Raw genomic sequence first — 15,227 nt, forward strand, 5'->3', positions numbered from 1 at the left:
AGGGGATGTGAATTTCGCAAGAAACCCAACTGACTGACGCTTTCTGACATCAACCATGAAATAAACATGGCTATAAAACTTGTTTAACCCTCGTATTGTCTTCCCATCTACTATATGATATGCAAACACTTGAAAACGGGTCAAAATTGACCCCAAGACAATAGGAGGGTTAAGAATTTAAATCATATGTAAAACTACATATTTTATTCTAATACTTTCATAAACCAGGTGCAGACTCGGAAATCTGACTCAGTGAAACACAATGCTGAACAAACAATAGATCATAAAGGAATGAGTCTCCATTGGATGAGCACTTGTTCTTTTATTTCTGAAGTTCTATAACAGCATGTCATGACTATCCCTCAGCTCATATATCATTTCACATAACAGCTGGAAAAGATGGATGGGTAGATAAAATCCACGCATCACAACCCAATATAGAGCTGCGTTGTCCAAACAAAATGACGCAACCAAAACAAGCAAAGGAAGACAACTGCACAGTAATGCTCTGAGCAAACATAAAACAGCAGCTCTTGAATACCGAGTGGAAAAGATGTAACAGCTGCTGGATGATATGTATATCCAGCTTAGACAGTCAGCAGTTCAGTGGATAAACTCCATTTAAAGTCAGTAAACTTTTTCAACAAGACGCAAGTTTCTCATTTATGAGATTTCCACTGCTATAAATGTATTTCAGAGTTTGAAAACCTCTGCTTCATTAAGTCTAATTGTTTCGATTTAAAATTTAATGTGAGTCTAATTTCCCAAATAAATATGTATATAAAAAAGGAAAAGGAGATGGCAACACAATATAAAGGAAAAAAATTGAGACAAGACTGGACCATGAGTAAACTTTTTCTTAAGAAAGAGAGAAGCTGTTTGCAGCTTCATCATAAAACAAATGAGTAAAGTGACTATTATATATTGACTGGTCCATGTATTTGAGTCCATATCCAGATCCGTGCAGACTACAGTATGTCCACTTCACAGCTGGGCATACAATGCAGGCCACAAAGATGCTGACGGTTCTGGTGGAAATGGTAGTTGCAAGCAGTAAACAGCATATCCCTTCAAAAACATGCTGCTGGTGACAAACAGCATGATGTACTGTACGCATAATACCCACAGGAAATCCTCCTCTCATTAACCTTTAATCACACTCATTAAGAATGGTCGTTACCATCTTCGCTATTAGCTGGCTTACTGCATATGCACAACAGCAATCTGACAAGAATGCTATCAACTGAACAACTTGTGACCTGACACAACCTATCAGTGTGTTAGTGTGTGTGTTACAAAGAGCGTCCATACATGTGTTGCTCTGTGCAGACAAAGACACAGTGGGGAAGCACTGTGACTGTTGGGTGTGTTTCACTCCACGTCACTATTTCCTTCCATTTTGGAGCCAATAACCATATGAAGGTTTGTTTTGGTGAAGTAATCTGAAAAAGACCATTGACACTCATTAGTGGGTGAGATTATGCTTGTGTGTTAACAGCATTAAATTGGACCCCCTTTAGTTGTTACCTTGGCAACGGCTACTCTTTCTTGGAATCATTTAAAGACTAAAGCTATCCTGAAAACCCAACACATTAGTCGTCTCTCATACTCTCTGAAGTCCCTACCCTGACAGTGGTGCTCAGCTGCTATCCCATTTGATCCTATAAAATTTGAGTAAATCTTTAAGATCGATCAGTTAATAAGTTTCATTTTTATTAAAGGGTCAGAAAACTTTTCAGCGATTGTTACTTGTTAAGTGGAGTCAATGCATCTGTTTGGGACTATTTTAAGCTATTTTCAACACTTTTAGTGCACTGTTTGATGTCACCCAGTGCATCAGTGTGGCTCATTGATGTGTTGTGAAAGGAATTGGATTTTTTGAAGTGAAGCTGTATGAGGTACTTATCCATATTATTAGCTACAGTAGATGACGGCTGTATATGTGAGCTTCACTTCCCTGTTGGAAAGGGCTGAATGACAGCAAGGTAAAGCAGTGAAAATATAGCAAACCCTTAAACTGATGCTGATTCTTTTGCCTAGGCCTTCTTTGAGGTGTGCTATCATTGCTGTTGCCTCTGAACATAGCAATATATTGCTTGGCTCCCATGCTGGTACCCCTGTCTGCTTCTCCAAGCTGAGGCTGTGGCAACCGGCATCTACTGTAGGTAACACACTGACTATGGATTAGTTAGGATTTCAAAAAATCCTAAGTAACCTTTTAATAGTTTTTGGACAAAGGGACAGAGAAATAAGCTGTATCAGACTTTGGCTACACACACAGTACTTGATGGTTGGTTCTGGTCTTCTAATGGGATTATTTCACAACAAAGAAAATACAAAATACCACTAAAATACATTTACACTACATACAGTAAATAATACATTCATAATTAGACCCAACACATTAGAATTACATCATAACCAAACATGTGACATACAAAACACAGCATAAATAAATGACCACCTGTGTGTGTGCACAGCTCACCTGCAGCAAACTCTTGGATATCATCAGGCCTTTTAAGAAGCACGTCTCTGTGAGGGGAGAACAGGAAATGGGAATAGTAACTATGCAACTATGATATGATGTGTATTAAAGAGACTTGGCAGCGTGAGTATCTTTTGAGTATTTTATGTCATTATGTATTGTACTTAACTGATTCTATTCTGTTTTTTATTGCTTATTGTTTGAAATGTCATTCTAATGCTGCTGTTTGCTTATGTAGACCACTTTGAACTGCCTCTGTGTTTGAACTGTGCTATATCAATCAAAGCTACCTGGCTTTGCTTTGCCTTGGGTGTTTTTAAAAACAAAAGTTCACATTAAGACAGGCACACTCATTTTCTGAGGCATGTGTCGAAAATCTGACACTACGGAAGTTTTTCTTCACAAAAAGCAGCATAAAAGCTTGAGACCTGTTGACCGGAAAGCAGCTGAGCGCAAGTGAATACCTTTTGTCACGTTTCGTCAGATTGTTTGTTTTAAGGACGTTTAGCTGCGCCCAACATATAATGCATTCAGATGTTTATGTAACATGTTGTGCACAGAAAAACAGGTTTTTGAAAGTATGGTAAATACTCTCAAAATGTTTAATAGTTTGGCTCACAACCACAAACACAGGCAAATTCATTTTTGATCATCTTTAAAAAGTTAACAAAAGAGGGGGTTATTATCACCAGCCATTCTAAGAGCTAAACTTTCAATCTAAAAGCCAGCAGTGTTTGGTTACATCTACCCTCTGGGATAGCTTGTTTTAAGATATTTGCCTGACAAGCTAAGTTTAAGTTTCTTCTTAAACATATTTGCATAAAACTTTATTTGATTAGGCTTTGATTTATGCATTTTTAAAGCATATATTATTTTTGCCGTTGATTTATTTTGTGCTTGACAGTTTTCTGTTCAACAGTTTGCAACATTAGTTTGAAAACATGAAGACATGTAGTCTAAATTCAGTAAAGTCTCCTTTAAGTTGCCTGCATAGTTTATATGTTGGTTTCCTTACCTACTATGGAATAAAACTAACAATGTAAGGGACACTACACTAACATTAGGAGGAGAAAACAGGATCAAATTAATTTCCAGAAGGTAACATGGCCTTACATGGCGTGTAGTCACCGAGTGGGACTTCTTTGAGCTTATATATTCAGATGAGAGTTCTTCTGTTTGACATCAGGAGCACGTTGGGTTGACACCGCGAGCAAAGTTACCTGACATTTTAACCTGCGGACGAGTCTTTTTGAACAAGACAAGAGGAGCTAACTAACCTCATAAAGTCGCCTATCAAAACCTTCACCTCTGGATGCGACCTCAAATACTTCTCGTTGTCGATTCTCGTCTGGATCTGGGAGTGAAACAAACAGTACACAAATGAAGCTGCAGTGTGCGGCTAGCTAATGTAGCTTTTTAGCTTCAGCGTTAGCCTGGCGTTACCTTGAACTGCCGCAGTTTCTCTTGCTGCTCAGCGGTTAAAACGCCGACGTCCAGTCTCGCCAAGCCGCCTTTCCCCGCCATCCTCTCTCTACAAATGTTCTTCTAATTAGTTTTCCGTCGATACAGTACACTGTACACTCACCGGCTACCTAAACTTTGTAGACATTTGAAGCCATGTCGCGCACGAACACGGTCACCTGTTACTGACACAGCTTCAAGCAACTGTTGCTAAGGAAACAACTAACGTCTGCGTCCGCGAGGTGGCAACATGAACACAGGATTAAAGTTCACACCATTTTCTGTTTCTGTTTTTGTTTTTTTTTAAATAAAATGAGCTGAAATTAAATCAGTGGTCATTTGATTATATAAAGGACTAAAAAGCTGCTGTGCTGGTTAATGCTGCGTCTGTCACATTCTGTTCTTCTGGCAAACAAATGGATGACTATGGAGGCTGTGAGATCTGACTGATCTGAGGTCAGTATTCGCTGTTTCATGTGACTGCTGCTTTGTCGTCTACTGTCCAGCGTGCTGGGGTCCATTCAGAGGTTTGTACATCACCAATTTACTCAAAGGCAGGATAACTCCAATTATCATGTGACTTGTTTCTTGTCAATACAATATTCAAATGACTGCATTGGTGTTTTTTTAAATGCTGGAAGTACATAACTACAAATTTTGTATAATTTATATTCGTCATTTATATTTCAGCTGACATGCTCCCAGGGTAAACTGGCGTAGATAATGAATGGATGGATGAGTTAGGCTAAATGGCACCATCTGGTGGAAAGATGGTAAATTTAGATCTATCTATCTATCTATCTATCTATCTATCTATCTATCTATCTATCTATCTATCTATCTATCTATCTATCTATCTATCTATCCATTTATTTTGTCCAAATGAGGGTTGCTTTATTAAGTAACTCAAAATAAAATTTGAAGCGTCAATGATTTGAATGCAATTATATACTAATTATGTACCTTCAATGCAGGTGCATTCAGATGTGTATGTATAGTACATGGTTCTTTTATAGTTCAGGACATTTTATTTATGTAGCACATTTTATCGCAGGTAAAGTCCAGTGATGACAACCTGTGACTGACAGTTGGGGAAACACTGGCTTGAGAAATAATGGATTTTTTTCATGGCTCCAGATGCACATCAAAGTCACATGTCATCTGGCAACAGGGTGAAGAAGAAAAAGCTGCATCCTGAATCCCCCTATTGCCTGCTGCCTGTAGCATCTGAATTTCCCTGGTAGGGGATTAATAAAGTCTTATCTTATCTTATCTTATCTTATCATCTCTCATCAGAGAGATTGTGGACTTTAACCGGCAGAACTAGTGAAATGCAACACAAACTGATTTTCTATTCTACCGCTGTAATGCCTGTGATGGTTTTCAGCAGTATGAGTTCATATTTTACCCTCACAAGCAGCATGGTTACAGAAGTTGGTTGGTTGGTCCACCTGCTCGGTCCAGACAGCAATATCTCAACAACTACTGGGATGGATCATTAGCTGTGTCATCAGATTTGGATGAATTGTAATCTTTTTGGTGATCCTCTGACTCTTTTTCTCACCCCATCATCAGGTCAAAAATGAATTGAAAGTGAATTTGTTGGATATTTTGGTCTATGACAAAATACCTGCAAAACTAATGACACTCCCATCAGTTGTACTTTGTGTATAGTGATGACACACATGTTAGCATGCTAACACACTAAATTAAGATGGTGAACACAGTAAACATTTGCTAAACATCAGCATGTTAGCATTGCATTTGAATCATTTTTGAGATCCAGTTTGTACGACCATACAGTTGTGCTTGTGAGGTTAAGGCCTGGACGATCTTGGCAGCGGCTCACAGTATTTGCAAAGAGGTAACTGGAACCGCCTGCACTTGAAGTGGCACCAAACCGTGCCCTGGTTGCATCCTTTGCAGCTGAGGTGTCTTTAACTGCTTTGGAGAAGGGTGGGAGGCGTTTTGCATAGTTCATAATCCTGACTTGACTTGACAGAATCTCCTTGAGGGTCCTTCATAGCAGCAACACGACGATCAACCCATCTTAACCAGTTTAAAAGGCAGAAAAACAGACAAAGGGCCAATTCTTTTTCAAATTTTGTAAAGAATACCTGGAAACTGAGTGGGCGAGATGTGAGTGATATATTTGATAAACCTTAACAAAACGATATACAAACAGAACACGAGGTGGTATGCTAGACTCAGGCCTCTCATTAGGCTTACATCTAGTCTACAGTTTATCAAGATGCTTTAAACTTACACAGACATAGGAGAGAGGCACTAAAACGCTGCCCAGGCGCAATAAAATACAAATACAAATACAAAAAAAAAAAGTCCTGTAGAGATTTTTAGGCTTGAGATAGAGTTAGACCTGGAAAGATATAGAAGATATAATATACAAGCTGTTCCTGAGTTTGCTTCCACCAGGAACTCATTCGATTCAGGTCCGTTGTCCTGGCTGTGAAGTGAAAAACAATCTCTGGCTAGTTTCAGTCCCTGACCCGCCTGGCCATCAGTACTGCTGCAGAAAGAAGTAACTTGTGTTGTTAAAGTGCATGGCTTCTATCCTCTCATTCCTGCAGTGTTCTTCATTTTCTTCTCCCCATTCTTCCACTTCACTCGGTGGGGGTTCATTGTAAATTGGAGGGCCAAAGGTCACCAGAGCTTGCCCTTCTGGAGCTGTTGGGGCGGAGGGCGGAGGCTGAGGTGAGCCTCCACACTGGGTGACGACACTCAGACTCTGGAGTTTAGACATGAATCGGTCCTTGTGTCTGAGATGACAAAAAGAGAGGTTGACTGAAATAATTTGCTGAGGTTTGAAATCTGGGCTACTATTTCACTTGTGTTATAAGTGCATCCATGTTTGTTGCACAGCAGGAAATACAGACATGCAAAAACACAACACAAGTGCATATCTCATTACCTGAATATGTAGGCAGCCAAAATGACTGACAAGAGAACAAATAAAGCCGAGATCCACAGGACGTGAGGTGACACCACCGCAGAGTCTGTTGGAACTGCAGCAACTGAAGGTACTGCAGCAAGGAGAGGGGAGAAATCCTCATGGAGATGCATAACATCCATGCAAGTGTATGTCTGGGTGTGCCTGAATGTATGTGTGACCGTGTGTGTGTGTGTCCGTGTGTGCCATGTTTCCTGTGGCTTGTTTCGTTGTTGAGCCTCAGTTATTATGATGACATGGCTTCCTGTTAAAACCCAGTGGGGCAGAGGGGATTTTCAGCACTGACAAAATTTCAGAGTTCCTTCTCACTGCCTTGTTGTTGTTTTTGCCACATTCACACACTAAGCCTTAATATTTTACTCTCTGCCAGCAATCTTACCATCAGTCACACTGCCATCTGGACCAGAGCCCTCTGTGTCTATATAGACTGGAAACTGCAAGTTAGAGAGGAGACAGCGTGAGATTCTGCATGAAGGGCCACAATGAACACTGAATGCAGCACGAGCGTAAGGAGAAAATGACAACGACTGACACATCTCTTACCAATGTGGTAGTCAGATCACCGTTTTGATCTGAGGAGAGAGACATCGAGACAAGCGAGATGTTATGAAAAATAAAAACATATCGCTGCTTTGTCTTGAAACAGTGTTTCCTATCTGGGAACTCCACAAGACAAACCTGAGGGGTTGGGTCTTGATCAGCAGAACAGGAGCCAGAAAGTCAAGCCTATTTTGGATTTAGCCATTTTTTTTAGTGAATTATTGCATCTTGGTTCTGCTTCCCCAAGCCTCCAAAAATAGGACATCCCTCTTTGGTTGAACCGGTCACAAGCAGACTTATACAACCAGTGATGAGAGGTTACAAGTAGACATGACTTTGTTTTAAAGTAATCACAAGCAAAAAAGTTTGGAAAGCATTAATCGAGTATTAAGTTTGAGTTTGGCGAGTGTGTATTTCTTTTTGATTCCTAGACTCCCACACTTCACTTTTGCAGTTAATACTTATGACCTGATTTCTTTTTAAAGGAACTTCAAAGGACAAAATATGCTGTTGATGTCCTTTATGAGGTGCTGAATTCTTCTCCGATGTACACGCATTTGAAATACTGGATGTAACTTGCTAGATGGTATTGGACATTATTGTAAAGGCCCATTCCCTGATCTAAAAGTAAACTAAAGGGTCTTTAAATAACACAAGAGGTCTGTTATACACACGTACACTGACAGACAGGATATTTGGATGTTTTTGGTTTAATATTGCTGCTGCATTAATGTATATGTTGCCTTTTACTGCCTTAAGGTTGAGTTAATTTGAGCTCCTTTACACACCGTTGGGTAGTTTACAGTTCATCATGTTCTATAAGATCATCATATGTCTGTCGCGTCATGGTCCTGTGAGAACTACGTGTCTCCAAACAGTCAACTTTTCATGAGCTCAGTAAAACAGCCTGTTTTCAACTTTCTGATGATGAATTTTCCTGTAACCACTGACTAAGACAAATGAAGCTCAAGTGAAAGTTTGGTCAGGAAGGCTGATCTTTTGGCTTGTAGTTTATTTCTCAAACTATCCTTCAGTGACTCCTCTCACAGCTGCTCACTCATAATTTTTTTGCTTTCATTGTTTGGGGCTATCAGTGTCTGGACTCCAATAGGGAGACTGGTCGTGCTGCTGCTGAGAGTGATGCCCCTCCATTACAAAGACTTTCTGATAAGACTTAACTATCACACATCATCTGTCATAATAAACAATTATCTTTACTTCATTTACTTGTCTCTTGTGATTGAAATGGAGTGGAATAAAAAGTTCAATATTTGCTGAGATATAAGTGGGGTAGACGTATAAAACTGCATGAATGAAAATACTCAACGAAAGTACAAGTATCTTGCATTTGTACTTAAGTGCAGTACTTGAGTAAATGTACTTAGTTCCATTCCACCACTGCATACAGCAGAGTAACGATGACGAGAAAAGTTGATGACATGCAACAAAGTTCGACAGGGGAAGTTGTGATTAAAGGTCAGCTTCTTGAATGTCTCTGCCACTAGGAAACTGGGGGTGGGGCGGGGGGGTCATCAGGATATGCAGATGCGTTTAGAAACTTTTGACCTTTTGGATATTGGACGATTTCTTCACAACTCTATGAACGTGCATCCAGAATTCAAAACACGGCGTGCACATTGTGCACAATAAGTAAACATATTCAGAGAGAAACAGAAACTTGAGGGGTAAAAATATATATGTATAGGAGGATATTTACTGTGTGTACACAGCATCTCTGGAAAACCAAACAGGAAGGGAACAGGAGTCCTGCCTCTTTTGGCTGTAATGACTTTACTTTAATGTATTAGAAATATCATTGAAGTGTAGAAAAGTCAATGCATAGATAGAAGATAAAGGATTTACTGCTCCCCCTCATTTTATAAGGGTTTTTTTTTGGCTGTTGGCCCCTGAGTGAAAAGAAATATCTATTTAAAGTATCTACTAATAATACTGTCAGCTAAATCTAGCTCTGAATAGTTTTTTTTTCTCCATGTGTATGTATGTGTGTGTGTGTGTGTGTGTGTGTGTGTGTGTGTGTGTGTGTGTGTGTGTGTGTGTGTGTGTGTGCGCATGCGTTGTTACCTGCCCCACCAATGGCACAGACAGGTGTGCTCCAGTCACTCCACACACCATCATACTCCTCCTTAGTTCTGAGCTGTATCAGGTACTCAACACCAGGCATTGCATCAGTGATAGTGTGGGACCGCTGGCCCTTAATCTTGTGTATCTACATAGACACATGCAGACAGACAGACAGGTAGACACAGATCACCTGTGTGTTTTATTGTTTCACACTGAACTACTGAACTGTGAAAAGTTAACACACAGACACCAACATGCTCAAAAACACACCCAACAGCTCGTCTCCCAACACGCACCTGCTCGTGATAAAACGAGGACCTGAGAGGTTTGTATTTGATCTCATAGATTAGTTCATAATAGTTGTCTTGAGACTTCCAGGAGGTCGGGAGACTCCAGGTGACCTTCATCCTCGTCGCCTGTCTCTCCACCGGTCGGACTGACACATTTGACGGAGGGTCAGGCTTTACTGAGGGACCAACAAGGGATATAATAAGTGCAGCAGCGCTTCAATTACCTTTACAGCAGACCAAACATGAGAGGTGGAAGACAGTTACACAAGCAAGTCCCAAGCAAGTCCCAAGTTACTGTGGTGAGTGAGAATCAAGCAAGTCAGGTCAAGTCATGTATACCAAGTCAAAGTCGAGTCTTTTATCGTGCCCGTCTCGCCACTTACGAATGCGCAGAGGCGTGAAGTCCACCAGGGGGCTGGTGGCGTTGCCCGCGATGCTTGTAACACACAGGTAGGCCAAGTGAACGGTTCTCAGCTCGTCCTCATCGTGGTCCAGGGCGCACCAACAGCGGGAGGCCCGAGATGAGTACGAGCACTGCAAGCGAAGGAAGGCCTGTGTGGAGCTGAGGGAAGGAAACACGAAGACAGAACAGAGTCACTCGCACAAAGATGAGGAACGTACGAACACAAATCTCGATTTGCTGTTGTAGCTTTAACCCCGTTCACACCTGGTATGTGAATCAGAGTGGCCCGGACCTCTCTCTCCCCTCATTCCCAGTCCTCTCTCCACTGTCAGCTGCTTTCTAATGAAGGGATAGAAATTCAACTTCAACTACATTTTCAACTCAGCTGCAACAGTTTCATTTCAACCAATACTTACATATTCACTTCAACTGACAAACTTCATTCAGTGCTGCTGACTCTGACTCTCACCTTCTCTCAGCACTTCCATTAAATTATTCAAAATGCTTCAACCTCAAAATTGCAGCAGGGAGCACCAGTTTTCTTCCAAAAATGTAATGTTAACCTCTTAATTTTCAGTCTAAAACATTCAACAAGACAAAAAAAACCAAACAAAAAACAAAAAAAATTGTAATGAAATATAATACTGGGACCTGTGAGCATATCTAATCTGACTGACAGATCAGCTGACACTAAAAAGAAACAGCATCTCAATCACAGGTTGTAATAGGTAATAGGTAATAGATTGTTAGAGGTTTGTTTACAGTAGTACTCCTCCTTGTAAACATGTTCTTAAATTTGCAGATGTTTCATTCCTACACACCATGTATAAATGATTCACTGTGGAGTTAAAGTGACGTTACCTTTTGCTGAGTAAGAGGTAACACTTCGGTTGTATAGTGACGGGCTTCTGAGGCGTCCACTCACAGCGAATCTTACTGCTGGGTGACTTTTTGTAGCAGGACAGGCTTGGACTCTCTGGAGGATCTACCAGGTTGAGAAACATGCAGTGATGCATCCATTATTCTTTCATTCATTCAGTCAGCCAGTAATTTGCTAATCAACCACAGATCACTGTTTATCACACACGTAACTTCAATCATCCATTACAGCTTCAATGCCGCTGTGACTCACCTGCGACGATCACCTTTAAGGAGAACCTCTCTCTGCCTCTGTGATAGCACATGTACTTCCCAGAGTCCGCCAGTCTTACAGAGGACAGAGACAGTGTAGCCCCTGTCCTCTCAAATGAGATTTCCCCCTGGTCTCCTTTTCCCACCGTCTTCCCGCTCCACCTCCACTGAGTCTTCCACTTTATGCCCCTTGTAACCCTGCTCCCTTCCTCCCCCTCCTCCTCCTCTTCCTCATAATCAGCCTCACCATCCATCTCTCCGCCCTTTAGCAGTCTTTGCACACTGGTTGGCTGGACCACATGAGCAGAGGGAGAAGCTGTGTGTCCTGTGTCTGTGTGTCTGAGGCCTCTGTTGTCTCTTGCCTCAGTAGGGTTAGAGCGGTAGCCATCGCTCAGAGCATTCTGCATGGCAGGTTTGTCACTGTCCACGGGAACTCCAGGGTTGTTTACGACGTTTACAGCGGTCGGGGTCGCCCCCGAGGGGCTGCCTCTTCTCTTGGTGTTCGAGCTGTTCCTCACCTTCACTCCGTCCACCGTCACATGACCGCTGCAGGTCAGAACCAACTTACTGCCTGGGGATAAAACCAAGGCACCAGGGGGAGGGTCTGCACAGCAAAACAAAGAAACACAATCTATAGAAGTCATATAAACCAGTGTGTGTGGCGGCTGTCTTGAATTGTGTGTGTGTGTGTGTGTGTGTGTGTGTGTGTGTGTGTGCGTGTGTGTGTATTCAACACTGGCTCAGCCTTTTGCACATCAATACAGTTTTTTGTTCAAAATGACAAGCTTTGCCTTGAGTATCGGTTGCGGTCGACTGGACACAGCACAGATAGGACGCAACGTTGCATAACTAAAATTACCAACTCCTTATGAACTTCCTCTTTTGAAGTCTCTCGCCTTCACTGTTTCTTTTTCTGTCCTAAAGCAGACCCCCTCTGTGTCATCTCTCACTTATTTACATTTCTGACATTCCCTAATTATTCTGATCTTCTGATTAAGCTCAAAATACAGTCTTGATTTGAGAGATGCCTTAGCTGTGTTTGTGTTTACAGGCTTACAGGCTTGACTGGCCTGACGTCAGACGCCCTTGTATAGTGCAAACACACTTTCTCACCCTTTCTCCCACTTACCCAGTTAACTGTCTTTTTTCCCCTAGATATCAGCGATGGAAAACAGAGGCTGAGAGGGGGCAGAACAGCACATATGCAAAGTGTATGTGGACTGGTTTTAGGTGTCATATAGTTACTTATTTTTACATTTGAATTTGCTTGAACCTGTGCATGAACAATTTCAGTGATTAAAGAGCAGAATTTTTGACACCAAAATAAAAGGAGGTCAAGCAGTTTTAGTCCAGGACAACAAACACAACCAAGGTTAAAAACATGTTCATAGTAGATGCTAGTTAGTGAGTGAAAAAAGCTTGTACAAATAATAGCAGCTATTTGAACATGTTGCCAATGAAGCCAGAATTTCAGAACTTAAACACAGATGCAGCAAAGTCTGAGCTTTAGACAAACTTTATCTGATTAAAAAATTGTAAATACAGTTTAGAGTTTTTTTGGGATGATGAAAAACATTTCCAACAGCTTCTTTTACAAAACAGTGTGACACAGAATGACAAGAGAAATTAATAACACTGTTCTGTATATTTTTAAATTTAAATATCACACCAGATATTTTGGTGGAATTTAACTAAGTACATTTACTCAAGTACTGTGCTTAAGTACAAAATGAAAGTACTTGGACTTGCTCTTTTCTTTTCATGCCACTTTCTGCTTCACTGCATTTCAGAGGGAAATATTGTACTTTTTCCTTTAAGAATAATTATTTGGCAACTTTAGTTACTAGTTACTTAACATTTTGAGAGATATAAACTATAATGCCTTGTTTTAAATGAAAGTGCCCACAGTATATACAAGTACAGCTGAAGCGATTTGTTGTTTAAGTAATTTCTCTAGTAAAAACATTTCATGGTCCCAGCCTGTCAAATGTGAGGATTTGCTGCTTTTCCTTTCAATTATTTTAATTGTTTTACTTTATTTTTGATAGTTTTGTGGGACTGGTTGGACAAAACAAGCCATGTGAAGGTGCCACATTGGTTTCAGCCCATACAAAATAGTTAAGAATCCACCTCAACCAACCACAAAAGTAAAATCCTGATTTTATATTAATACATAATCATCCAATGATACAATATATAACAGTACAACAGGAACAGGACCATGCTAAAGTTGTTTAATGTTTTAAGTACATGTTCCTTATTATACTTACATACTTTTTCAACGCAGGACTTGTACTTAATTATCATACTTCAAGTGTGGTAAGTAGAATGTGAAATATGATCTGTGAAGTGCACAGAAATAAAAGCAACTTTTGGCAAATTACGAGTTGCACTTTGTCCAAACTGCAAATAAATCAAGCTGCTGCAGATTTTCATCAGTTGCTGTGATTTCTGTCCAACCATAAAATGAGAAGAGTCTGAGTCACTGTCACTAAGTTACTAAGAGAACAAACACCTTCCACTTGCTTTTAAAGTGAAAAGGCTGAGTTAGTCATTTACTTTTCAAAAAGACTTCACCTTATAGCTGCGTGTTCTGACTCACTTGTCCTCATGTCGTCAGTAACTGAGCAGATGGCACGCTTATTTTTACCTTTTTTGAGGCAGGTTCCGTCGAAGATGCTGTGGACCGGCGTGGCGCACAGGACGCACAGCAAAGGGAGAAGATTCCGCATTTTTGCGCATGGATCTCCCTTCGCCGAGTCCTCACACCATCACTGGACACTCGCAAGCATCAGTTGGAGAGAGCTGTGAGTCCTCTCAAAGTCCTCCACTGCAGACAGGCTGGTTCCAGCAGAAGTACCGGCTTCCTCTGGTTGCGGCAGTCTGCTGTCCGTAAGACCCGTTATTGTGAAATCCCCTCGCTCTTCCCCTTGTTCAGCCCGTTACTGAGGAAATCCTCCTCAGCGTCAAAATAAAACACCCATGGAGGCTGAATATACCTCGGCTATTTGAATACTTATTTTTCATACTCAGGAAGTTCCTTTATATTTTTGTAAACATCCTGCACTGTCTCTAACTGTATTATCCTTATGTTTTTTTTCTATTCTAATTATGTATTATACATGTGTGAATGTATAGCTTGTTGTATTTTTCATTCCTAAGTAAAACAGTTAAACTATCATATTGCTTTTTGATTTGTGCACAATTCAAATGATCTCTTCCTATTCTCTGATAATATTTTCATATATGATAAACTAAAGGACTGAAGGTACTATTTTATCAGAACTAATTTTCTTGAGGTTTAACTTAAAACCTAAAAGATTCCCACGTTGTCTATTGTTTTTCCCTTTTTTTGTTATTCATCATCTAATTTCACACCCCAGCACAATGCAGTCATTTCTACCTTAAACCTGCAGAGCTTTTAGAATGACATCTGCATGGACACGGTATGTTTCTCTCAGGTTAAAGAGAGAAAACATGTTTATTGACCAGTGTTCAACAGCTCCACGTTCCAGCCCTAAAAAACAACAAATAAACAACTCGCGAGGCCAAATACTGTACTGTTCCAGCCTTGCTTTTGCATGTTAGCTTTCAGTTGTGTTTTCAGTCTAAGAGTTGCTTTAAAGGCACAGATCTGAGAGCAGCTTTTACATCATTTCTCTGGTTACCCTACTTAATCATTACCTCACCTCAGTCCGAGTCAGGGGTCAATATCTGACGGGAGCATTTACAACACAGATGGGACGTTGTACTTGATCAAAGGGTAAGGAACCAGAAACAGCTTAGGGGACCAAAAGTTTGGTATATTAAGGCATGGTTATCCCCAAACACCTTCCCTTTATTCATGGACAAATAAAAATGCAAATC

The 15,227-nt window shown here is 40.6% G+C and overlaps 2 protein-coding genes across 3 annotated transcripts; both read right to left on the bottom strand.

The window, feature by feature from the left end:
• Positions 1 to 302: 302 nt before the first annotated feature.
• LOC121610893 (RIIa domain-containing protein 1) lies at positions 303 to 4,136 on the bottom strand. Its single transcript, XM_041943210.1, has 4 exons — positions 3,929 to 4,136; positions 3,763 to 3,839; positions 2,486 to 2,532; positions 303 to 1,442 (listed from the first exon to the last, which is right to left on the bottom strand). Exons 1-4 carry the CDS (start codon positions 4,007 to 4,009, stop codon positions 1,372 to 1,374), a joined length of 276 nt encoding a protein of 91 aa, XP_041799144.1. The 5' UTR covers positions 4,010 to 4,136; the 3' UTR covers positions 303 to 1,371.
• Positions 4,137 to 4,940: 804 nt separating this feature from the next.
• On the bottom strand, positions 4,941 to 14,290 carry il6r (interleukin 6 receptor). Of its 2 annotated transcripts, XM_041943317.1 has the most exons (11): positions 14,011 to 14,290; positions 11,362 to 11,964; positions 11,091 to 11,214; positions 10,494 to 10,568; positions 10,210 to 10,388; positions 9,833 to 10,002; positions 9,537 to 9,681; positions 7,458 to 7,486; positions 7,294 to 7,348; positions 6,876 to 6,987; positions 4,941 to 6,723 (listed from the first exon to the last, which is right to left on the bottom strand). In XM_041943317.1, exons 1-11 carry the CDS (start codon positions 14,090 to 14,092, stop codon positions 6,465 to 6,467), a joined length of 1,833 nt encoding a protein of 610 aa, XP_041799251.1. In that variant the 5' UTR covers positions 14,093 to 14,290; the 3' UTR covers positions 4,941 to 6,464. The 2 variants fall into 2 exon arrangements, with proteins under 2 accessions (XP_041799251.1, XP_041799252.1); XM_041943318.1 differs by lacking the exon at positions 10,494 to 10,568.
• Between the last annotated feature and the right edge of the window lie 937 nt (positions 14,291 to 15,227).

This window comes from Chelmon rostratus, chromosome 8 (genome assembly GCF_017976325.1).
Source record: "Chelmon rostratus isolate fCheRos1 chromosome 8, fCheRos1.pri, whole genome shotgun sequence".
In the NCBI taxonomy this organism is placed as follows: Eukaryota; Metazoa; Chordata; class Actinopteri; order Chaetodontiformes; family Chaetodontidae; genus Chelmon; species Chelmon rostratus.

Excerpts from the sequence above, each read along its gene's own strand:
- LOC121610893 (XM_041943210.1), bottom strand. The coding sequence starts at position 4,009 with ATGGCGGGGAAAGGCGGCTTGGCGAGACTGGACGTCGGCGTTTTAACC. Across the intron at positions 3,840-3,928 it reads AGAAACTGCGGCAGTTCAAG|ATCCAGACGAGAATCGACAA; the intron begins GTAACGCCAGGC and ends TTTCACTCCCAG. Across the intron at positions 2,533-3,762 it reads TTGATAGGCGACTTTATGAG|AGACGTGCTTCTTAAAAGGC; the intron begins GTTAGTTAGCTC and ends CTCCCCTCACAG.
- il6r (XM_041943317.1), bottom strand. The coding sequence starts at position 14,092 with ATGCGGAATCTTCTCCCTTTGCTGTGCGTCCTGTGCGCCACGCCGGTC. Across the intron at positions 11,215-11,361 it reads CTTAAAGGTGATCGTCGCAG|ATCCTCCAGAGAGTCCAAGC; the intron begins GTGAGTCACAGC and ends TCAACCTGGTAG. Across the intron at positions 7,349-7,457 it reads GTGATCTGACTACCACATTG|TTTCCAGTCTATATAGACAC; the intron begins GTAAGAGATGTG and ends TCTAACTTGCAG.